Source organism: Taudactylus pleione, unplaced genomic scaffold (genome assembly GCF_031769625.1).
Source record: "Taudactylus pleione unplaced genomic scaffold, aTauple2 ptg002507l, whole genome shotgun sequence".
Classification (NCBI taxonomy): Eukaryota; Metazoa; Chordata; class Amphibia; order Anura; family Myobatrachidae; genus Taudactylus; species Taudactylus pleione.
The window spans coordinates 85,001-108,838 of NW_028286890.1; the positions used below are offsets into that span (position 1 = coordinate 85,001).

The following is a 23,838-nucleotide window of genomic DNA, read 5'->3' on the forward strand; positions in this document are numbered from 1 at the left end:
AAGATCTGCACTAAAATTAGATGTATAATACAATTGGGATAGGTCTAAACCTCTAGACATGAGCTTTACACACCCTGTGTACAGTGTTACTGTATAAGAGAACGACATACGCATGACTTTGCAGCTTGTGATGTCACATATTAATGCGTGATATGTCGCTATAGATCATGGGTAGCACATGTACTTGGAGAGATGAAATCTGTGTTCAGTAATGTTTAATACGTAATCCGTATCACATGGCAGTTTGTACAGCGGAGTGAGATGTGGCTGTCGGGACATGCTGTGACTTGTAGTTCCACCCTGGTTGGAGAGCTACAGACTTGTATTATGCTGCCTGTGTAATCTCTGATGGTCTCATCCTCCTCCCAGCAGAAATAGGAATCATACTGATTCTCTCCCATGTCATTAATAATTAACCTGCCCTTCTCTGTGGGAGCTCACAAAGGAATTCATTTCTACTGATCCGTCCTTTGTTACTATTATTATAATTCTTGTTCAGATGTAAGTAATTCCGTACTAGATAAAGGTACATTTCTATGAAGTGTTACAGGTTAGTATAAGAAACATTTGTGGCTGACTAAACAAGTTACTTTGTGTCTGTGAGATGTTACATTTGGTTTTTGGTAAATGTAAATAATTATCAATGTACAAATTGCTTAATGTTTCATTGGCTGCGTAACTGAGCTGTGCTATAGCTCCCCGTTATATTAGTGACTATATATGTAGGTAAATGAGGCCCCATACATAGTATAACTGAGCTGTCCTATAGCTCCCCGTTATATTAGTGATTATATATGTAGGTAAATGAGGCCCCATACATAGTATAACTGAGCTGTCCTATAGCTCCCTGTTATATTAGTGATTATATATGTAGGTAAATGAGGCCCCATACATAGTATAACTGAGCTGTCCTATAGCTCCCTGTTATATTAGTGACTATATATGTAGGTAAATGAGGCCCCATACATAGTATAACTGAGCTGTCCTATAGCTCCCCGTTATATTAGTGACTATATATGTAGGTAAATGAGGCCCCATACATAGTATAACTGAGCTGTGCTATAGCTCCCCGTTATATTAGTGAATATATATGTAGGTAAATGAGGCCCCATACATAGTATAACTGAGCTGTCCTATAGCTCCCCGTTATATTAGTGATTATATATGTAGGTAAATGAGGCCCCATACATAGTATAACTGAGCTGTGCTATAGCTCCCCGTTATATTAGTAATTATATATGTAGGTAAATGAGGCCCCATACATAGTATAACTGAGCTGTCCTATAGCTCCCCGTTATATTAGTGATTATATATGTAGGTAAATGAGGCCCCATACATAGTATAACTGAGCTGTCCTATAGCTCCCCGTTATATTAGTGATTATATATGTAGGTAAATGAGGCCCCATACATAGTATAACTGAGCTGTCCTATAGCTCCCCGTTATATTAGTGATTATATATGTAGGTAAATGAGGCCCCATACATAGTATAACTGAGCTGTCCTATAGCTCCCCGTTATATTAGTGATTATATATGTAGATAAATGAGGCCCCATACATAGTATAACTGAGCTGTCCTATAGCTCCCTGTTATATTAGTGACTATATATGTAGGTAAATGAGGCCCCATACATAGTATAACTGAGCTGTGCTATAGCTCCCTGTTATATTAGTGATTATATATGTAGGTAAATGAGGCCCCATACATAGTATAACTGAGCTGTCCTATAGCTCCCCGTTATATTAGTAATTATATATGTAGGTAAATGAGGCCCCGTACATAGTATAACTGAGCTGTCCTATAGCTCCCCATTATATTAGTGATTATATATGTAGGTAAATGAGGCCCCATACATAGTATAACTGAGCTGTCCTATAGCTCCCCGTTATATTAGTGATTATATATGTAGGTAAATGAGGCCCCATACATAGTATAACTGAGCTGTCCTATAGCTCCCTGTTATATTAGTGATTATAGATGTAGGTAAATGAGGCCCCATACATAGTATAACTGAGCTGTCCTATAGCTCCCTGTTATATTAGTGATTATAGATGTAGGTAAATGAGGCCCCATACATAGTATAACTGAGCTGTCCTATAGCTCCCCGTTATATTAGTGATTATATATGTAGGTAAATGAGGCCCCATACATAGTATAATTGAGCTGTCCTATAGCTCCCCGTTATATTAGTGATTATATATGTAGGTAAATGAGGCCCCATACATAGTACACTTGGTGCTTCCATGTAACATATTATATAGACCTTTCCTGGTAGTACTGTATAAGAAACCCTTGTTGTACGTAGTCTGAGAGCTCCTTCTCCTATATACAGGCCCATGTGAAGGCTCAGAAAGCCAGTAAGGAGCAGCAGCTGGAGATGATGGACGGACATTACAAGCAGCTTGAGGGACGCCTGGATGAGATGCTGTCCCGGATAGCCAGGGAAACTGAGGAGATCAAAGACCTAGAGCAACAGCTCACAGAAGGTTTGTTTACCCTAACCCTTACCCAAACACACTAAACCTATTTTAGTAAGTGAACCCCAATGATATCACTGGATAGGCTGCATTCTCAGTAATGTGACTGGCTCCTAGTGATTGGATAGGCTACGTTCTCTGTGATGTCACTGGCTCCTAGTCAATGGGCAAACTGTATTCTCAGTGATGTCACTGATTCCTAGTGAATGGTTAGGCTGCATTCTCAGTGATGTCACTGTTCCTAGTGAATGGATAGGCTGCATTCTCAGTGATGTCACTGATTCCTAGTGAATGGATAGGCTGCATTCTCAGTGATGTCACTGATTCCTAGTGAATGGATAGGCTGCATTCTCAGTGATATCACTGATTCCTAGTGAATGGATAGGCTGCATTCTCAGTGATGTCACTGATTCCTAGTGAATGGATAGGCTGCACTCTCGGTGATGTCACTGGCTTCTAGTGAATGGATAGGCTGCATTCTCAGTGATGTCACTGGTTCCTAGTGAATGGATAGGCTGTATTCTCTGTGATGTCATTGGTTCCTAGTGAATGGATAGGCCGCATTCTCAGTGATGTCACTGGCTCCTAGTGACTGGATAGGCTGCAGTCTCAGTGATGTCACTGGTTCCTAGTGACTGGATAGGCTGCATTCTCAGTGATGTCACTGGCTCCTAGTGACTGGATAGGCTGCACTCTCAGTGATGTCACTGGTTCCTAGTGAAGGGCTAGCCTAACCTCGGGTAAAAGTCCCGGGGCAGAAGGGCATTTGCTTCATCTTGCCTCTTACAAACACATAGTAATGTTAGCTGGAGTTTGAGGGTCAGGAGAACCTCTGCACTTTCACTTCAATCAGAGAAGAAATAGTCTTAGATGTATTTCTGGGGTCACAGTAATAAAGCTGAAACACAGACCTGTCTCGGGCATATATTAGCTGTGTTACAGATAGTCTTATACTGTATTGAGGGAGGACACTGGTGGAACATATTATTTAAATGCAAGAATAAGGACACAGGGCAGAAACCTGAGGTGATCTCAAATTTTATCCAGCTTATTGGCCCGTATGTAATAGCCTGCGAGTTGCAGCAATGGCGCAAATCTGTCAGTTTAGCCTGCAGATGTAATGTGCCAATCATTTAAACGGTAAAGCCAATTATTGCCACCTTAAATCTTTGGGCGAGAATTTAGCTGGTTTTGCGCTGGTCCCTGCAACTCGCTGCCTATTACATATGCGCCATTATCTCTATACACATTTTATATTTTAAAGTTCTGTAGTTCATTACATAATGTTATAGAAGATGTCACTGGTAATTAATAGCATGATGAGCAATAAATACGTAGTAGGCTGACCGATGCATGGGTGGGTTTTATGTTCTATCTAAGTTACAGCCATTGCTGGGCGCGGACTGCTGGATGTGATCAGGAAACGCTTTGAAGTTTCTCCCGCAGGAAAAGCTGTGTTTTATGTTTAGCCCACTGTAGAGCTTGTATAAGCCCTGTCAGCATAGACCATTTATGTCACATATAAACCATTTGTTTGTTCTTTATTGTAAAAAAAAAACCACAAAAGAAACTACCGCGCCCTTGTCGTACGCCTCGCCGTTACTGTTTGAACACTGATCTGTTTCTTTCATAAGCAAGCAACTGTGGGCCTGATTCAGACCCGGACGCTAAGAAGCGTTCGCTCGTAGCTGCCGATGGTTCGCATTGCGCACTGTGATCCATGCGCACGAGCCAGTTACTGCAATCGGGAACTGTGCGCTACCTTGAGTGACAGTGCCGTTTGTGGGTGGTAAAAGGGGAAGGTGCTTGTGAACCGGGGAGTGGTGGTGCAAACGCAGGCGTGTCTGGGCGACAAAACAGCGTTTAAAGGGCGGGCATAATTAGCATGCAGGCGTCATTGTACACGTCACCTGGTTGTATTTCAGTCAGCAGTGATCGCAGTTCTTGCGGCGGGGTAGGGTCTACCACAAGCGCTGCGTGCAGCTCCGATGGCTCTCGATGTTACCGATTAATCATAAACTTTCTGGAGATGACGTGCATTAAGAAAGGAAAGTTGGTGTCTTTATACACCTGCGTTCGCTCACTGCCGTCACTCTCTAAGACAGTGTTGGCTAACCTTGACACTCCAACTGTTATGGAACTACATAACCCAGCATGCACTGCTACAGTTTTGCTATTAGGGCATGCTAAAACTGTGGCAGGGCATGCTGGGATATATAGTTCCACAACAGCTGGAGTGTCCAGGTTAGCCAACACTGCTCTAAGACATAGAGGGCATCCTTACGCCACCCAGTGCGATCGTGGAATTTGCATACCCAGCCCCATTTGGCCGCGAGCGATCGCGGCTTAGCGTCCGGGTCTGAATCAGGCCCTGTGTTCCTTAATTTCTCCAACGCCGGCCCAGAGTGTTAGAACAACAAAGTCTGAAAACTTTTGCAAATTAAAAAGTCAACAGTTAAACTATTGCTAGCAAAAATCAGAGCAGTATCTGGTCAGAATATTGACATGGGTCGACATTGGCGTTCTGCCATTATTTTGCATGTCGACATTTTAAATTTAAAGTTAGGCTAAAATAGTGGAAAATTATATGTCGACATTTTGACTGTCGACATAACGTACATGCCGACATTCTGATTGTCGACATTCTCAGTGTCATTATATCATACCACACCCAGATAGAGCTTATTTATAGATTTGTCCTAATTACTATTATTTGTATGTGTTTTGAATGGGATCGGTCTAAATCGATATCGACCAGGTTACTATAGGGACCCGCGATCATCGATCGCGAGTCGCTGCCTGTCGTTGGTGATGTGCCGGATGATCTATATCGATCATCCAGCACACCAGGGTGATCGTTCAGCGATATCGTTATCGCTGACGGTCGTCCCGTGTGTATGCACCGTTAGGGTGAGAAGGGGGGGGATACCAACCATTGGGATTCCGCTGTCGGTACTGTGACAGGAGGCATCCCGACAGCCGCCATTACAGAGCGATTCCGTTTTGAATGTCTGTCCTGAGTTACGCTACTAGTAACAAATGCTGTGCATTAATAAGGTAAGGAGACTGGTAGTCATAGAGACACTGCCCCGGACTACTGTACAATGCACTCACTGTACTGCTGCTTATTATCAGACGTGAGATACAAGGCCTCCCTTTCAGGTCTCCTAAATTCGGAACGTTCACGAGATTAGCTAAAAATAGGAGCATCTGACTGGGTAATAACGGAGCTCCTATCTAACATGACTGTGAGTCTGTACTTGTATTTTACAGTGTTTGCAATCTAACAGAGAGGCGTCACATGAATATTTCCTCTGTTACCAGGTTTATTTCATACCGTTTCGTTCAAATGAACTTAATAATTAGAGGAATAACCAGGGCATATAAGAGAATACACATAGTAGTGCTCAGTAGTCTTTTCCTAGGCAACAGACCTCGCTACTGAGACCATTAACTGTCCCTGATGTTCCTCCCCAACCTCCTCCTATTGCTTCTGTGGCCCTGCATTCAGGAACCAACCCCGACCCATGAGCCGCTAGCAGTGTTTATTGGGAGGACCTCCTGCAGGGAACTTCAGCAGCTTCATAGTATCCATGTTGCCATGATGACCAGCATAGACTCTGTTCGGCAAACGTTCTGACTGTAGAAGAAGAAGATTGGTTAAGGAATAACTGAGGCCTTCACTTCTACTGTGCGCCTTATCATTGTAGAGACCGGTCATACAGTCAGCAGGGCTGCTATTGGATCCACTGAGCTTCCAGTTTTGTATTTCATATTTACAACCATGTTACTCCATGTACTGTTATAATACATACTCCAGTACGGCTTGTTCATACATTGCGAATATATATCTACATTATAGAGCATCATAGCGCACTAAAGCCTTGGACACATGGGCGGTATGTACATCACATGCTCAGCACCCTAAAGGTTTAGGTTCCAGCCCTCTCCCAGGAAACTGGCACCTCTACCGGAAGTGCCAACCTTCTTACAGAGGAGAAAATTCTGGGCATACCCTCCCACATGGGCAGCTTTGGGATACCTCCAGGCTCAAGCCTTGTACAATTTTGTTCTGGTTAAAGCTTAAAAGTTGTTGGAGAACCTTTTCATCTCTCTCTTTTGGTTCCCCCCCTTGTTCTGTCTTTTGGAAGCTTGGTTATAAAATAACTGATTTCCCAGCAGGCTACGGGGTAAGAAGGGGGCCAGACCTTTGTGCTAACATTTAAAGAGCCCAAAGTTCTGCATGGTCCTCTACATCCCACAGTTCCAGTGTCCCCAGTGGATAGGATTTGGCATAAGTATAAATATCCGTTTTCTGTAAATATCTCGCTCCAACTAGTACAAGCTGAAACTCTCGATTACAAGCTGATTAGATGGCAATTATCGGACCGAACCCCTTAGACAGTGGTGTGTGTTTCCAGTCTTCCATAGAGGTCTGGTCTGATGCAGGCATTGGGGGAGGGATCGGGGCTTGTTCCTCACAGTGCACGGAACCCTACAAAGGGCGGAGTCTTTATTTAGTTCCTCCATAATGCTGTTTATTTTGTGTCTCTGTCCAGGTCAGATAGCTGCAAATGAGGCACTAAAGAAAGACCTGGAGGGGATAATATCCGGCTTGCAGGAATACCTGGAGAGCGTAAAGGGACAGGCCAAACAAGCTCATGATGAGTGTCGGGAGCTTCAGTCTGAGCGGGAGGTGCTGCTTCAGCGGCTGGAGGAGCTGGAGGAGGAGAGGGAGAGACTGGAGGCTGCAGCGCTGGAAGCCGGAGACATGAGGAAGGTAGAGATGTTCTGCTGATTCTCATTCCAGCCAGTCTAGGACCATTGGGAAATAACTCTGTAAAAACAATAACAGGACGGGTTTCATGCAGAGACTTTTAGTTGATTATCTTTCAAGTTAGCTTATCCCCCCCTATAGGACTGCATTAGTATTGTATAAAAATAAATGATAAATGTAGAAGATAGTATGTTAAACTAGTTCTTTAGCTACTACAATGTCTGCTCGTTTTTTGTCTCCTGTTTATCCTATGCATGTAATGTAATGCAGGGAAGGGACCCAACGGTTTAAGAGGTAGACAAGGAGCTTTAATTATAATAATCAGTGATTTATAGGACGATTATTAGAGAGTGAGAAAATTTGTAGTCAGCTCTGAACCTAATAAGCTAAAAGTAAACAATTTGTGAAAAATAAATCCGTAATTTAAAGGTAAATAACCTAATGAATGAAATGTTTCACCAAACATTACCAGGGCATCTAATATAGGAGAGCTGACGGCCAGGGTAAGGGACTTTTGTATATAGGGCTGCAGATACTGTCTGATATCGGGCAGGGCCGGGTAATCATGTGACAGAGGCTGTAATTACAGGAGATTGAAGAGCTGGAGCGCAGTCTGCAGGAGCAGCAGGAACTGAATGACGTTCTGCGCCAGGCACAGGGAGACCTCGTAGAGTACGACGCCCAGCTTAAAGCTCAACAAGCCGAAATCAGCCAACTGAGACAAGAGCTGGACAGGAGGAAGCGTCAGGGACAGGTAAGGAGCCGTCTGTCATTTGGCTGAATAGAGGTTTTAACAAGGAGATAAATTCCAATGCTGTATGTGATGTTTGTAGGCAGAGAATTCCGCCCTGAGAGCCGAACTGGACCGAGAAAAGCGAGCGCTGGAGAATGCGCAGACTAAGGCTCACTTGTTACAGGAGAAAGACAAAGACGGCAAAAAGCTTCTGTCCCAAGTCCACCAGCTCCAGGTAGGTCCCATCCGCTGCACATACAGACACATAACTGTCCTGAGTGACCCGGCGCCTCCCTGTCCTTTATCCCACCATCTACAGGTAGGTCCCACATGCTGCACATACAGACATGTAACTTTCCCAAGTTCTCCTGTGTCCCCTCACTCTCAGGACACATGTAATACAGACAGTCCCTGTGTCCCCTCACTCTCAGGACACGTGTAATACCAGACAGTCCCAGTGTCCTCTCACTCCCAGGGCACATGTAATACAGACGGTCCCAATGACCCCTCATTCTCAAGGAACATGTCATACCAGACGGTCCCGGTGTCCCCTCACTCTCAGGACACATGTAATACAGACGTTGCCGGTGTCCTCTCACTCTCAGGACACATGTAATACAGACAGTCCCGGTGTCCTCTCACTCTCAGGACACATGTAATACAGATGGTCCCAATGACCCCTCACTCTCAGGGCACATGTAATACAGACGGTCCCAATGACCCCTCACTCTCAGGGCACATGTAGTACAGACTGTCCCAATGACCCCTCACTCTCAGGGCACATGTAATACAGACGATCCCAATGACCCCTCACTCTCAGGGCACATGTAACATAAGTGACAGAGGCAGAGAGGGGGCAGCAGTATGGTAGGATGGATGCCGCCAGTCACTGCAAAATAATTCTGGCTCAGTTCCCGGTTCCTAGTAAATTGGTTGAATATTGTCTCAGCCCACAAAATGCCATCCTGCATTGGCGCACGTTAATATGGGCTGGTATTCTCAGCAGAGGCTTCTATTCCTAACAATCCTTCAGTTGTCTGACCGTAGTACTGAGAAAAGTAGAAACTATGACTGATTTCTATGAAAGAATGGAAAGGATGTTTGTAATTGAGTTTACCCTATCTGATCGTTTAGTCGCCGCTATACATGTCATGTCCTGTTTCCCCATAAGAGAGAGAACAACTTCCTGAAGAAACAGCTGGAAAACCTCCAGATGCAGCTGGATGATGCTCTAGATAACTTGGTTCATCCAGAACAGATCACGGCCAGGGTCTCCGAGATGAAGAGAAAGCTGCAGACCGGCGTTGGGGAAATGAAGTGAGTAATCTCGCTCCTGATTAGTGTAAGTAAAGCTGGTTATGGCAGCTGTTATCCCCTCATCCCTGTCTGTTGTCAGACCGCTGTTTATTGGCAGAACTTCAGCGCTGAGGGCGGAGCCGTCCCGGTGATTCAGTCACCCGGGGTGGGACGGAGGAAGTATCAGCAACACCTTATTCACTACCCATGTCCTCCGCGTGTCCAGGGGACCCTCACTCTTTCCCATCTGGATCTGTTGGGAGCCCTCATTGCCCCTAAATTGCACATTTTAGTTCTCAGCTTCATGGGGGCTAGTAAATTAGTAATAAGTTGCACTATGTGTGTACGGCGGGTATTGCACTTAATTGAATCAACCGCATTGATTACACTGTAATTCAACCTTTTTAATACTGTTTTGGTCACGTTCTGTGAGTCCCAAATTGGATTTATAGTGAGGATAGTGCTATTAATGGGACTTTATATAGTAAGGCACTGCTTTGCAGAGAGTACCTGGTGATACGCAAGGTTGGTGAGCAGTATATATATTCATGCACATAAGATGGATATTTGCCCATTGAATAATATATATAATATTACACTTGCTGGCCTTTATTTGGCCAGTCCTATTGTCTCACATAGTCTGGCCTCGATATAGCAGGATCTCCTGAAATGCTTTCTTCGTGGTTATTGTCTGGCTGTGTTTGTCGCCATTCCCAGTCTCTTAAGTGCTGCTCCCCACCTTTGGAACTCTCTCCCTCTCCCCATCAGACTCTCCACCTCTCTACAATTCTTCAAACGAGCTCTCAAGACCAAAGCTTTCCAGCTCTCATCCTAACCCGCTGCTACATGCTCCCCCCTCCCTGTCTTCCCCATCTGTATCATGCCTGTCTATCTGCCCCTCCCCTTGTGTATCATGCCTGTCTATCTGCCCCTCTCCTTGAGAATGTAAGCTCTTGCGAGCAGGGCCCTCTACCCTCTTGTGCTTCTCCTTACTTTATATTCATCTACTTCTTACCCACCACTAGGACACCTAACACTTGGTTGCTTATGCTCTGTTGCTTATTTGGGTGTTAAGGCCACCAATGTATCAATGTATATTATCCATGTCCTTGTCCTGCATTGTATTATATTGTATTGTACTGTAAGTCACTTTTTTGGTTATGTACTGTGTAAGGCGCTGCGGAACACTTGTGGCGCCATATAAATAAGCGATGATAATAATCCAGCCCTGGTGGTGAGCGGGATTGGCAGGGGTCATACGTCCGTTCTGAGAACACCCTGATCTAAAGCTGGCCACACACTAGACCAACTTACATCCAACCAGCCAACTTGTTGATTGGTTGGAATGAAAATCTGGTAACGTATGGGAGTAAATGATGATCAGCAATTTGCTCCTAAATGCCAGAAAACAGATGGAAATGACGTCAGACAAGTTTGTTAAATGTTTGATCTAAACAATTTGTTCAAACAACAGTTTTTGTTCATTTTCCGGCGTTTGGGAGCAAATTGCTGATTGTCATTTGCTTTCATTCCTTACCAGATTTTCATTCCAACCAATCAACAAGTTGGCTGGTTGGATGTAAGTTGGTCTAGTGTGTGGCCAGCTTGAGACTGTCTAATTGCATGTCCAGATTGCAGCGTCTATCGCAAGGTTAATAAAGCATTTAAGGTTGTGTTTGATAATGCTTTCATGTCATTGCACATCATTATACTCTGCCGATCTTAGCAATCAACACTTTTATATAGCTGCTAAAAAATAATAAAATAGCCAAGAGTGAGTTTAAGTAGCCATCCTCTCTGGCCTGAGGCATCCGGGGAACAAACCGGACATATGAGCTGATCTTCTCTTAATGGGGTTTTTCTCTTTCCCACCTCAGGTGTTCCGGTGCCTCAGACGTTCTGGGGCAGAACCTAGCGGAGCTGCAGCAACAGATGAATGAAATCCTCAGTAAGGGGGAGGAAGAAAAGCGAGAGGCCAAGGAGAGGCAGAGGAAGTTACAGGAGGAGATCGCAGCACTGCAGGAACGAGCCAGGGAGGCTCCGGGGGATTATAAGAGAGCCTGCAACAAGGCAGCTGAAGCCAAGGTAGGAGAATGGGTGGGGGGGGCCGAGATCTTCTCATTACTGCTCTAGTACATTAATATTCTCTGTAATGCTCTAATGGGAGCTCTCAGCTGCCACCAGTGCCCAAGTACAAGTATTATCATTCATTATTACTTCAGTCACGTGGCTGGGATTTTGATTGGCAGGCTTCCCTTATTTAGTCAAGTCATCGTGCCGACATGGGCGTAATGTCGACACTGATGAAATGTCGACATGACTACAATGTCAACAAACCGTTCCTGGTGGTCCATACGTGACTGATCTTGTTCGGAGGGTCCGATCGCTCTAACATTGTCTTCCGGGTCCGGCGGCCAGCTGACGGTGAGTTCTCGCTGATCCTGCGTCGGTTCCAGGGATGAGTAACACTAACTCCTAATCCGAATCCTAACCTCTGCTGTCACAGTCTAGCCTTAAATGTCGACAGTCCGAGAATGTCGGCATGTTAAATGTCAATATTGTGAACCTGTCGACATTCTGCAGATGTCGACATGTTCCATATAAACATTGTAGACACTTAACTGTATTCCCAATGGCATGGAATTCCGTATTGCCCAAGGAGATCCCAGTGACATCACCATTTGATGACATCATGTGGCATGACTAGGGATGGTAATTTGGATGAGAAGGGGCAATAAGCTATGCCATGCAGGGCATTACTAGATCAGAGCTAGCATGCAGTTACTACGTCGTTGGCGCTGTTAGAGATAAATATAGGGGGAGACATGTCTAATTTTTTTCCTTCTCATTTTCTTACCCATAAGACAATCAAATATCCATTTATTTTCCTATAATTCCCTAAGAGTTCGGTTTATCGTACACACACATATTGTATCCTATACAGAGGGTAACTAGGTGAATATATTTAGGGATAATTTACTGGGGTTGCTCGGAATATGTAAAGTAACCACAGGGGGAAATTATCAACATGTATTAGTTCCACTGGGCGTAAAATCAAAACTTTTTGTTTTATTTTTTGTTATTACCAAAGGAAGTTTTCAGAGATCCAGGCCCTCTGCCTCCTGCGGGGGGTTCTCCTAGACCCTCCCTTTAACTGAGCCTGAGAGCCGATCCACGTAGCTGCAAGGAAAATGGTGCAGGATGCGGACAGTGGGGCGTATTCATGCAAGCAGCTGCTTTCACTGACGCACAGGAGGCCGCGGTCAGACCGAGAACCTGCCATCGGGCGGAGCAACGTTTCATTGGTGCGACCAATGGTGGCGTATAAGGACGCACCGATCGGTGTTCCCGCCGTGCACGGATGCTAAAATTGGGCGTCTCAGTCCTCGCACATTCGAATGCGCAGATGTACACAAGGGAAGGATTTTGTAGCGCCATTTGCATAAAGTCACAGACGGACGACCACCAGGAGACGCGGCTGCGTGCAAGTCCGATACAGGCCCATTAACTCTAACTGCTGTACACATGCCGCGGTCCTCTCTCCAGTCATGTGTTCACGTTACGCTTTCATGGAAGGCGGTGACTTCGCTGTGCCGCCATTTGGCGGAGCCAGCGAGCGCGCAGCCCTGTCCATGAGTTGTCCTGTGTTCTCCCCAAGCTTTGTGAGGCGCACAGTGGAAATGGCGACTTCCCTGCAGATAAGCTGACTATGGGAGCATCAACTTACTGGCTGCAGTGAGAGCGGCAGCTGGTGACTAATGAATGATCAGCCTGTGCTGAGGCCTGAATGTGCTGAAAATGCAGATGGTATACTGTATACTGAAGCATGAATGCAAAATCTCCATTGTAGCTGTGTAAATGGCCCCTATATTGTCTAGTTAGTCTCAGGGATATACTGTTTTCTCGCCATTAAAAGTGTAATGACTTTTCCTCTCCGCAGATTCAGTTAGAGAAGAGGCAGAATGAAGCTAAAGTACACGATTTGGAGAAAGAGGTCCGGCAGCTGAGCGAGAAGCTGAGGACCATGGAGGACATACAGGGCCTGGCCGACCAGCAGCTGGTGGAGGCCGACGAGGAGCGGGAGAGGCTACTGGCCGAACTGCACGACCTGGAGAATGAGGTGACGCACTAGATCTGATCCAGACACAAACGTATGTAGCCATCATAGAACGCACACGTCGTGACGCGTCTTTCTATTCCAGAGGAAAATGGAGGACACCCGGGCGCAGAAGCAGTTCTCCGGACTGGATAAAGAACTGAAGGAGCTGAAGAGGGCTGTGGCGATTTCAGACAAGATGGCCGCCTCAGAGTTGACCGGCACAAAAGACCAGCTAAAATCTCTCCGCGGCACAGTGCGTCAGATCAATCGAGAGCGGGCTGAGGTATCGCAGATCACTTTTACTGGAAATAGACAGTAATTTGTACCAGAATTAGCAGAAGGTTTATTTGTAAAGTAAAATCTGTGAAAAAAAAAAAAAGTAAAACTTTTTTATGACCAGTTGACATAAGAGAAAAATATCTTTCTTGAATTTTATGAATTAATTATTGCAGTGCCAGACCGAAAATGTCTTTATTTACTGTAGGAGATCCATGAAGCGGAGAATTTCTGCGCACAGGCAGCCCAGGCGGTCCGGGATCTCGCTAAAGCTGAGGCAGAGATAGAACTACTTCAAGAGCTGCTTCAGGACAGGGAGAAGCAGGTAGGTTGTAAGGACCCCTGAGAGTCGCGCACAGTAGTTACATCTCACCTGGCCTTATGGCTCGCTGTATGCTACACCGACAGCGTGACACCCTCTAAGCCAGTCAGTGTTTCATGGTGGCATCCATCATTTTCATTCAGCTAATTAAAGGAACATTATTTTCTTCATGATAATGGAGAATGTTCTGCGGCAACATCGCAAGTTCCCCAGCGCAGCTCTACAGGGTGCGAGGGAAAACCTGCAATGCCAGTGGATTCGGTGTTTCTGTTCCAGAATAGCACTTAGGAGAGAATTCGATTAAGGGCGAATGCATTCGCTCGGCCGAATCTGCGTGGCAGCCGCCGTGCTTTATGGCAGCGGGATCTCGCACAAAAGTGTTTGCCACCCCATAGGGTAGCGAGCACTCTTGTGCGAATTGGGCATTTGGCCGTCGAGACGAAGGGTTCGAGACAGGCTGCTGTTGTGCTGTGTTTAAACGCCATGGCAATGGCAATTCGCAACCTTCGCTGACAATTGAATTCCCGCAGGCTGGGATCACCATCGCAACTATCGGTGGTCGATGGTCGCGAAGGTGGACGACACCGGGCGACCAGACAGCTGAGTAAGCCTTGCGAGCCCAGAAGTCTGAGTACATCCACGCAGTCTGTAGGCTGGCCATTCCCGGAAAACGGGGCAGACACTGAGTGGCCCCCGCACCGCCCCTTAAATGCCTCTGCCTGTCAGTCAGGCAGAGGCATTCAAGAGCTTGCGTGCGATTTGAGCAGGACCCATTCTGCGCACTCACAGAATGGGTCCTGCGCATGCGCAGATTCCCGATAATCGCACTTTCGTGCACTGCTGAATCAGGCCCTGTGTACAGTATAGCTACAGTGATATACGGATGTACCCTTTAAGGACTTATCAGCTAATCATTTTACAGAACTGTATATTCTGGTCCATAAAGGGCTGCTGGGTATTGTGGTCCATGAGATGCATGTTATACGTGTACCCGTCTCTTGTCAGTTACACGCTGAGCTGCAGAACGCAGAGGCCGGAGCCAACGTGTCCAACTCTCAGCAGCTTGAGATCGACCAGCTAAACCACACACTGAGAAAACAACGGGCGGAGATTGGGCGTCTCAAACATTTGTTGGACCATGTCACAGCTGGTAATATATGTCATCCTTATGCGGCGTAATATGTAACTTGTGGCTTCGGAAATGCTTTACCAGTCAGTTGTTGGGGTGACTGACCCCCACCTACTGATTACATCTATCTTATAGTAACATTATGTAATTACTGTTACTGTCAAACAGATGTGTTCAGTGGGTTGGGGGTCAGTCATGTATATTTATGTGATGTAATACACCTGTCCATAGACCCGTGCAGGAGAACAGGTATACGCTGAGCTGCTCGCCTACCTCAGATTTCCTGATATGCTGACATGCTCTGTGCAGCTCTGTAAAGCTGGATTTCCTAACTACTAATTCTGCACCAGACCCCCCAGGGATCTATTGCCACCTCTACGATAAACGGACAGAAGACCTTATATGCCCGTGAAATGGACATGGACAGTGTGTGTTTTACGTGCTCTCTTGGGGTAAACAGAGATCTAGGCCCTGGCAAAGTGTGGTGGACAGCAAAGAGTTAAATATGTTTTCCATGATCCATTCCCGATATGTTCCCATATCCCCATCCTCTGGCATCAGGACACTGCTCCCCCATATCCCCCATCCTCTGGTATCAGGACACTGCTCCCCCATATCCCTCATCTTCTGGCATCAGGACACTGCTCCCCATATCCCTCATCCTCTGGTATCAGGACACTGCTCCCCATATCCCTCATCCTCTGGCATCCGGACACTGCTCCCCCATATGCCCCATCCTCTGCCATCAGGACACTGCTCCCCCATATTCCCATCCTCTGCCATCAGGACACTGCTCCCCCATATCCCCCATCCTCTGCTATCAGGACACTGCTCCCCCATATCCCCCATCCGCTCAAATTAATTTACTACAAATAAGAGCCATGTGAATGATTGGTAAATGAGTTATAAGTTAGAATGCCTGAGGCTTTGCCCCAGACAGCTCAATTGTCTTGTCTCCTAGATAATACTGGTGAGATCGAGGATCTGCTGGATGACATTGAATCTCTCAGACATGCTCTCAGCTGCCAGAACGATTATATTACCAGCATGGCTGACCCTTTCCGACGGAGGGGCTACTGGTATTACGTTCCATCGTCCTCAAATGTAAGTACCGTATGTTAACCCCACATGCTATTTAGTAAATTACTGGTTAAAGGCCCAGATACTTTATTCAGGTTACTTGATCTCATCTTACTTTTCCACAATGTGTATTCTGTAGAGGTCTGACCTTGTTGTGCAGCTGAGTACGGGCTATTGTGCTCTGCATTCTGCTATACCCGGCTCATAGAGACTTTGTACAATGTTCTGCAATAACTGCGGTCGTGGAAAGTCTTTCTACGGCCCCCCAGCTTCCAGTTTATAGTCTCCAAAAATACTTCCCTAGGGATCACAATCCTCAAAAATGTGAATCCGTTATTCTATATATTATTAGTAGCACTGTTAAATAAAGCCGCCAGTAGTAATTTATTTTACTGATGGTTTTATAGTGATATTAGCACAAACCTAAACGTTGCAGCTGTATGGTTCTAATGTTCATAGATTCTCCAGGGACCTCAGTAATGATTTATTACACATTGCTCATTTACTAGAATTAGCACAAATTTGTATTTATAATCACTTGTAAACATATCCCGTCCCCAATCACGCACGCACCGCAATTGATATCCAACATGGCAGTTGGCCGTAGTGATTTCCTTTATCACTTAACTCCGTGTATGCCATTCGGATGCAGTAATGAAAGGAAATGATGTGTTTGGATTCACAATCACATTGTAGGGCAGATTTCTCTGCTGTATCCATTATAAAGTTTCCCTGTAATTGGCAGAACTCCGGCCGCGATTCAATGAGCACAAAAGACTCCGGCGTCAGTTTGCGGTTTCCGATGACCTCGTCCCCTGCCAGGCGGAAAGCTCCTGGAAGAAAGGAAGAATTTGCACCCCCAGCTTCGGGGCATTGGGTATATTCTCCTTTTCGTCATGGCCAGCACCGATGTCACAATAATAGAGGTAAATTGTATAGGATAAGGAGATGACTGTGTCTGCCTGCTCTCTGTCATACTGTAATGCTAGCAGGAGAGTGTACTGTATAGAATCAGGAGATCACTAGCTGTACTGTATAGGGTCAGGAGATCACTAGCTGTACTGTATAGGGTCAGGAGATGGCTGTGTCTGCCTGCTCTATCATACTGTAATGCTAGCAGGAGAGTGTACTGTATAGGATTAGGAGATGGCTACATGTCTGCCTGCTCTCTGTCATACTGTAATACTAGCAGGAGAGTGTACTGTATAGGATCAGGAGATGGCTGTGTGTCTGCCTGCTCTCTGTCATAATGTAATACTAGCAGGAGAGTGTACTGAATAGAATCAGGAGATGGCTATGTGTCTGCCTGCTCTCTGTCATACTGTAATACTAGCAGGAGAGTGTACTGTATAGGATCAGGAGATGGTATGTGTCTGCCTGCTCTCTGTCATACTGTAATACTAGCAGGAGAGTGTACTGTATAGGATCAGGAGATGGCTACACGTCTGCCTGCTCTCTGTCATACTGTAATACTAGCAGGAGAGTGTACTGTATAGGATCAGGAGATGGCTGTGTCTGCCTGCTCTCTGTCATACTGTAATGCTAGCAGGAGAGTGTACTGTATAGGATCAGGAGATGGCTATGTGTCTGCCTGCTCTCTGTCATACTGTAATACTAGCAGGAGAGTGTACTGTATAGGATCAGGAGATGGCTGTGTGTCTGCCTGCTCTGTCATACTGTAATACTAGCAGGAGAGTGTACTGTATAGGATCAGGAGATGGCTTTGTCTGCCTGCTCTCTGTCATACTGTAATACTAGCAGGAGAGTGTACTGTATAGGATCAGGAGATGGCTATGTGTCTGCCTGCTCTCTGTCATACTGTAATACTAGCAGGAGAGTGTACTGTATAGGATCAGGAGATGGCTGTGTGTCTGCCTGCTCTGTCATACTGTAATACTAGCAGGAGAGTGTACTGTATAGGATCAGGAGATGGCTTTGTCTGCCTGCTCTCTGTCATAATGTAATACTAGCAGGAGAGTGTACTGTATAGGATCAGGAGATGGTATGTGTCTGCCTGCTCTCTGTCATACTGTAATACTAGCAGGAGAGTGTACTGTATAGGATCAGGAGATGGCTGCGTGTCTGCCTGCTCTCTGTCATACTGTAATACTAGCAGGAGAGTGTACTGAATAGAATCAGGAGATGGCTATGTGTCTGCCTGCTCTCTGTCATACTGTAATACTAGCAGGAGAGTGTACTGTATAGGATCAGGAGATGGTATGTGTCTGCCTGCTCTCTGTCATACTGTAATACTAGCAGGAGAGTGTACTGTATAGGATCAGGAGATGGCTATGTGTCTGCCTGCTCTCTGTCATACTGTAATACTAGCAGGAGAGTGTACTGTATAGGATCAGGAGATGGCTGCGTGTCTGCCTGTCTCTGTCATACTGTAATACTAGCAGGAGAGTGTACTGTATAGGATCAGGAGATGGCTACATGTCTGCCTGCTCTCTGTCATACTGTAATACTAGCAGGAGAGTGTACTGAATAGAATCAGGAGATGGCTATGTGTCTGCCTGCTCTCTGTCATACTGTAATACTAGCAGGAGAGTGTACTGTATAGGATCAGGAGATGGCTGTGTCTGCCTGCTCTCTGTCATACTGTAATACTAGCAGGATAGTGTACTGTATAGGATCAGGAGATGGCTGCGTGTCTGCCTGTCTCTGTCATACTGTAATACTAGCAGGAGAGTGTACTGTATAGGATCAGGAGATGGCTGTGTGTCTGCCTGTCTCTGTCATACTGTAATACTAGCAGGAGAGTGTACTGTATAGGATCAGGAGATGGCTGTGTCTGCCTGCTCTCTGTCATACTGTAATACTAGCAGGAGAGTATACTGTATAGGATCAGGAGATGGCTACATGTCTGCCTGTCTCTGTCATACTGTAATACTAGCAGGAGAGTGTACTGTATAGGATCAGGAGATGGCTATGTGTCTGCCTGCTCTCTGTCATACTGTAATACTAGCAGGAGAGTGTACTGTATAGGATCAGGAGATGGCTGTGTGTCTGCCTGCTCTCTGTCATACTGTAATACTAGCAGGAGAGTGTACTGTATAGGATCAGGAGATCACTAGCTGTACTGTATAGGGTCAGGAGATCACTAGCTGTACTGTATAGGGTCAGGAGATGGCTGTGTCTGCCTGCTCTGTCATACTGTAATGCTAGCAGGAGAGTGTACTGTATAGGATCAGGAGATGGTATGTGTCTGCCTGCTCTCTGTCATACTGTAATACTAGCAGGATAGTGTACTGTACAGGATCAGGAGATGGCTATGTGTCTGCCTGCTCTCTGTCATACTGTAATACTAGCAGGAGAGTGTACTGTATAGGATCAGGAGATGGCTATGTGTCTGCCTGCTCTCTGTCATACTGTAATGCTAGCAGGAGAGTGTACTGTATAGGATCAGGAGATAGCTACATGTCTGCCTGCTCTCTGTCATACTGTAATACTAGCAGGAGAGTGTACTGTATAGGATCAGGAGATGGCTATGTGTCTGCCTGCTCTCTGTCATACTGTAATACTAGCAGGAGAGTGTACTGTATAGGATCAGGAGATGGTATGTGTCTGCCTGCTCTCTGTCATACTGTAATACTAGCAGGAGAGTGTACTGTATAGGATCAGGAGATGGCTATGTGTCTGCCTGCTCTCTGTCATACTGTAATACTAGCAGGAGAGTGTACTGTATAGGATCAGGAGATGGCTATGTGTCTGCCTGCTCTCTGTCATACTGTAATACTAGCAGGAGAGTGTACTGTATAGGATCAGGAGATGGCTATGTGTCTGCCTGCTCTCTGTCATACTGTAATACTAGCAGGAGAGTGTACTGTATAGAATCAGGAGATCACTAGCTGTACTGTATAGGGTCAGGAGATCACTAGCTGTACTGTATAGGATCAGGAGATGGCTGTGTCTGCCTGCTCTCTGTCATACTGTAATACTAGCAGGAGAGGGTACTGTATAGGATCAGGAGATGGCTATGTGTCTGCCTGCTCTCTGTCATACTGTAATACTAGCAGGAGAGTGTACTGTATAGGATCAGGAGATGGCTGTGTCTGCCTGCTCTCTGTCATACTGTAATACTAGCAGGAGAGTGTACTGTATAGAATCAGGAGATCACTAGCTGTACTGTATAGGGTCAGGAGATCACTAGCTGTACTGTATAGGGTCAGGAGATCACTAGCTGTACTGTATAGGGTCAGGAGATGGCTGTGTCTGCCTGCTCTCTGTCATACTGTAATGCTAGCAGGAGAGTGTACTGTATAGGATCAGGAGATGGCTATGTGTCTGCCTGCTCTCTGTCATACTGTAATACTAGCAGGAGAGTGTACTGTATAGGATCAGGAGATGGCTATGTGTCTGCCTGCTCTCTGTCATACTGTAATACTAGCAGGAGAGTGTACTGTATAGGATCAGGAGGTGGCTATGTGTCTGCTTGCTCTCTGTCATACTGTAATACTAGCAGGATAGTGTACTGTATGGGATCAGGAGATGGCTATGTGTCTGCCTTCTCTCTGTCATACTGTAATACTAGCAGGAGAGTGTACTGTATAGGATCAGGAGATGGCTGTGTCTGCCTGCTCTCTGTCATACTGTAATGCTAGCAGGAGAGTGTACTGTATAGGATCAGGAGATGGCTATGTGTCTGCCTGCTCTCTGTCATACTGTAATACTAGCAGGAGAGTGTACTGTATAGGATCAGGAGATGGCTACGTGTCTGCCTGCTCTCTGTCATACTGTAATACTAGCAGGAGAGTGTACTGAATAGGATCAGGAGATGGCTGTGTCTGCCTGCTCTCTGTCATACTGTAATACTAGCAGGAGAGTGTACTGTATAGGATCAGGAGATGGCTATGTGTCTGCCTGCTCTCTGTCATACTGTAATACTAGCAGGAGAGTGTACTGTATAGGATCAGGAGATGGCTATGTGTCTGCCTGCTCTCTGTCATACTGTAATACTAGCAGGAGAGTGTACTGTATAGAATCAGGAGATCACTAGCTGTACTGTATAGGGTCAGGAGATCACTAGCTGTACTGTATAGGATCAGGAGATGGCTGTGTCTGCCTGCTCTCTGTCATACTGTAATACTAGCAGGAGAGTGTACTGTATAGGATCAGGAGATGGCTATGTGTCTGCCTGCTCTCTGTCATACTGTAATACTAGCAGGAGAGTGTACTGTATAGGATCAGGAGATGGCTATGTGTCTGCCTGCTCTCTGTCATACTGTAATACTAGCAGGAGAGTGTACTGTATAGGATCAGGAGATGGCTACGTGTCTGCCTGCTCTCTGTCATACTGTAATGCTAGCAGGAGAGTGTACTGTATAGGATCAGGAGATGGCTATGTGTCTGCCTGCTCTCTGTCATACTGTAATACTAGCAGGAGAGTGTACTGTATAGGATCAGGAGATGGCTGTGTCTGCCTGCTCTCTGTCATACTGTAATACTAGCAGGAGAGTGTACTGTATAGGATCAGGAGATGGCTGTGTCTGCCTGCTCTCTGTCATACTGTAATGCTAGCAGGAGAGTGTACTGTATAGGATCAGGAGATGGCTGTGTGTCTGCCTGCTCTCTGTCATACTGTAATACTAGCAGGAGAGTGTACTGTATAGGATCAGGAGGTGGCTATGTGTCTGCCTGCTCTCTGTCATACTGTAATACTAGCAGGAGAGTGTACTGTATAGGATCAGGAGATGGCTATGTGTCTGCCTGCTCTCTGTCATACTGTAATACTAGCAGGAGAGTGTACTGTATAGGATCAGGAGATAGCTGCGTGTCTGCCTGTCTGTCATACTGTAATACTAGCAGGAGAGTGTACTGTATAGGATCAGGAGATGGCTGTGTCTGCCTGCTCTCTGTCATACTGTAATACTAGCAGGAGAGTGTACTGTATAGGATCAGGAGATGGCTATGTGTCTGCCTGCTCTCTGTCATACTGTAATACTAGCAGGAGAGTGTACTGTATAGGATCAGGAGATGGCTGTGTGTCTGCCTGCTCTCTGTCATACTGTAATACTAGCAGGAGAGTGTACTGTATAGGATCAGGAGATGGCTATGTGTCTGCCTACTCTCTGTCATACTGTAATACTAGCAGGAGAGTGTACTGAATAGGATCAGGAGATGGTTGTGTCTGCCTGCTCTCTGTCATACTGTAATACTAGCAGGAGAGTGTACTGTATAGGATCAGGAGATGGTATGTGTCTGCCTGCTCTCTGTCATACTGTAATACTAGCAGGAGAGTGTACTGTATAGGATCAGGAGGTGGCTATGTGTCTGCCTGCTCTCTGTCATACTGTAATACTAGCAGGAGAGTGTACTGTATAGGATCAGGAGATGGCTATGTGTCTACCTGCTCTCTGTCATACTGTAATACTAGCAGGAGAGTGTACTGTATAGGATCAGGAGGTGGCTATGTGTCTGCCTGCTCTCTGTCATACTGTAATACTAGCAGGAGAGTGTACTGTATAGGATCAGGAGATGGCTATGTGTCTACCTGCTCTCTGTCATACTGTAATACTAGCAGGAGAGTGTACTGTATAGGATCAGGAGATGGCTATGTGTCTGCCTGCTCTCTGTCATACTGTAATACTAGCAGGAGAGTGTACTGTATAGGATCAGGAGATGGCTGTGTCTGCCTGCTCTCTGTCATACTGTAATACTAGCAGGAGAGTGTACTGTATAGGATCAGGAGATGGCTATGTGTCTGCCTGCTCTCTGTCATACTGTAATACTAGCAGGAGAGTGTACTGTATAGGATCAGGAGATGGTATGTGTCTGCCTGCTCTCTGTCATACTGTAATGCTGGCAGGATAGTGTACTGTATAGGATCAGGAGATGGTATGTGTCTGCCTGCTCTCTGTCATACTGTAATGCTGGCAGGAGAGTGTACTGTATAGGATCAGGAGGTGGCTATGTGTCTGCCTGCTCTCTGTCATACTGTAATACTAGCAGGAGAGTGTACTGTATAGAATCAGGAGATCACTAGCTGTACTGTATAGGGTCAGGAGATCACTAGCTGTACTGTATAGGGTCAGGAGATCACTAGCTGTACTGTATAGGGTCAGGAGATGGCTGTGTCTGCCTGTCTGTCATACTGTAATACTAGCAGGAGAGTGTACTGTATAGGATCAGGAGATGGCTGTGTCTGCCTGCTCTCTGTCATACTGTAATACTAGCAGGAGAGTGTACTGTATAGGATCAGGAGATGGCTATGTGTCTGCCTGTCTCTGTCATACTGTAATACTAGCAGGATAGTGTACTGTATAGGATCAGGAGGTGGCTATGTGTCTGCTTGCTCTCTGTCATACTGTAATACTAGCAGGAGAGTGTACTGTATAGGATCAGGAGATGGTATGTGTCTGCCTGCTCTCTGTCATACTGTAATGCTAGCAGGAGAGTGTACTGTATAGGATCAGGAGATGGCTGTGTCTGCCTGCTCTCTGTCATACTGTAATGCTAGCAGGAGAGTGTACTGTATAGGATCAGGAGATGGCTATGTGTCTGCCTGCTCTCTGTCATACTGTAATACTAGCAGGAGAGTGTACTGTATAGGATCAGGAGATGGCTACGTGTCTGCCTGCTCTCTGTCATACTGTAATACTAGCAGGAGAGTGTACTGAATAGGATCAGGAGATGGCTATGTGTCTGC

The 23,838-nt window shown here is 45.8% G+C and overlaps 1 protein-coding gene across 10 annotated transcripts in view; it reads left to right on the plus strand.

Annotated features, from left to right (window-relative positions):
* The window catches only part of CNTRL (centriolin), a 107,286-nt gene that overhangs the window by 38,675 nt on the left and 44,773 nt on the right, over positions 1-23,838 (plus strand). For all 10 annotated transcript variants that reach the window (XM_088466117.1, XM_088466120.1, XM_088466115.1 and 7 more), the window contains 12 exons: positions 2,334-2,487; positions 7,038-7,258; positions 7,845-8,009; positions 8,089-8,223; positions 9,160-9,305; positions 11,162-11,369; positions 13,225-13,404; positions 13,487-13,666; positions 13,868-13,984; positions 14,987-15,131; positions 16,072-16,214; positions 16,936-17,116. In XM_088466117.1, coding sequence (XP_088322243.1) covers positions 2,334-2,487; positions 7,038-7,258; positions 7,845-8,009; positions 8,089-8,223; positions 9,160-9,305; positions 11,162-11,369; positions 13,225-13,404; positions 13,487-13,666; positions 13,868-13,984; positions 14,987-15,131; positions 16,072-16,214; positions 16,936-17,116 — 1,975 coding nt within the window. The remainder of the gene's footprint in view (positions 1-2,333; positions 2,488-7,037; positions 7,259-7,844; positions 8,010-8,088; positions 8,224-9,159; positions 9,306-11,161; positions 11,370-13,224; positions 13,405-13,486; positions 13,667-13,867; positions 13,985-14,986; positions 15,132-16,071; positions 16,215-16,935; positions 17,117-23,838) is intronic.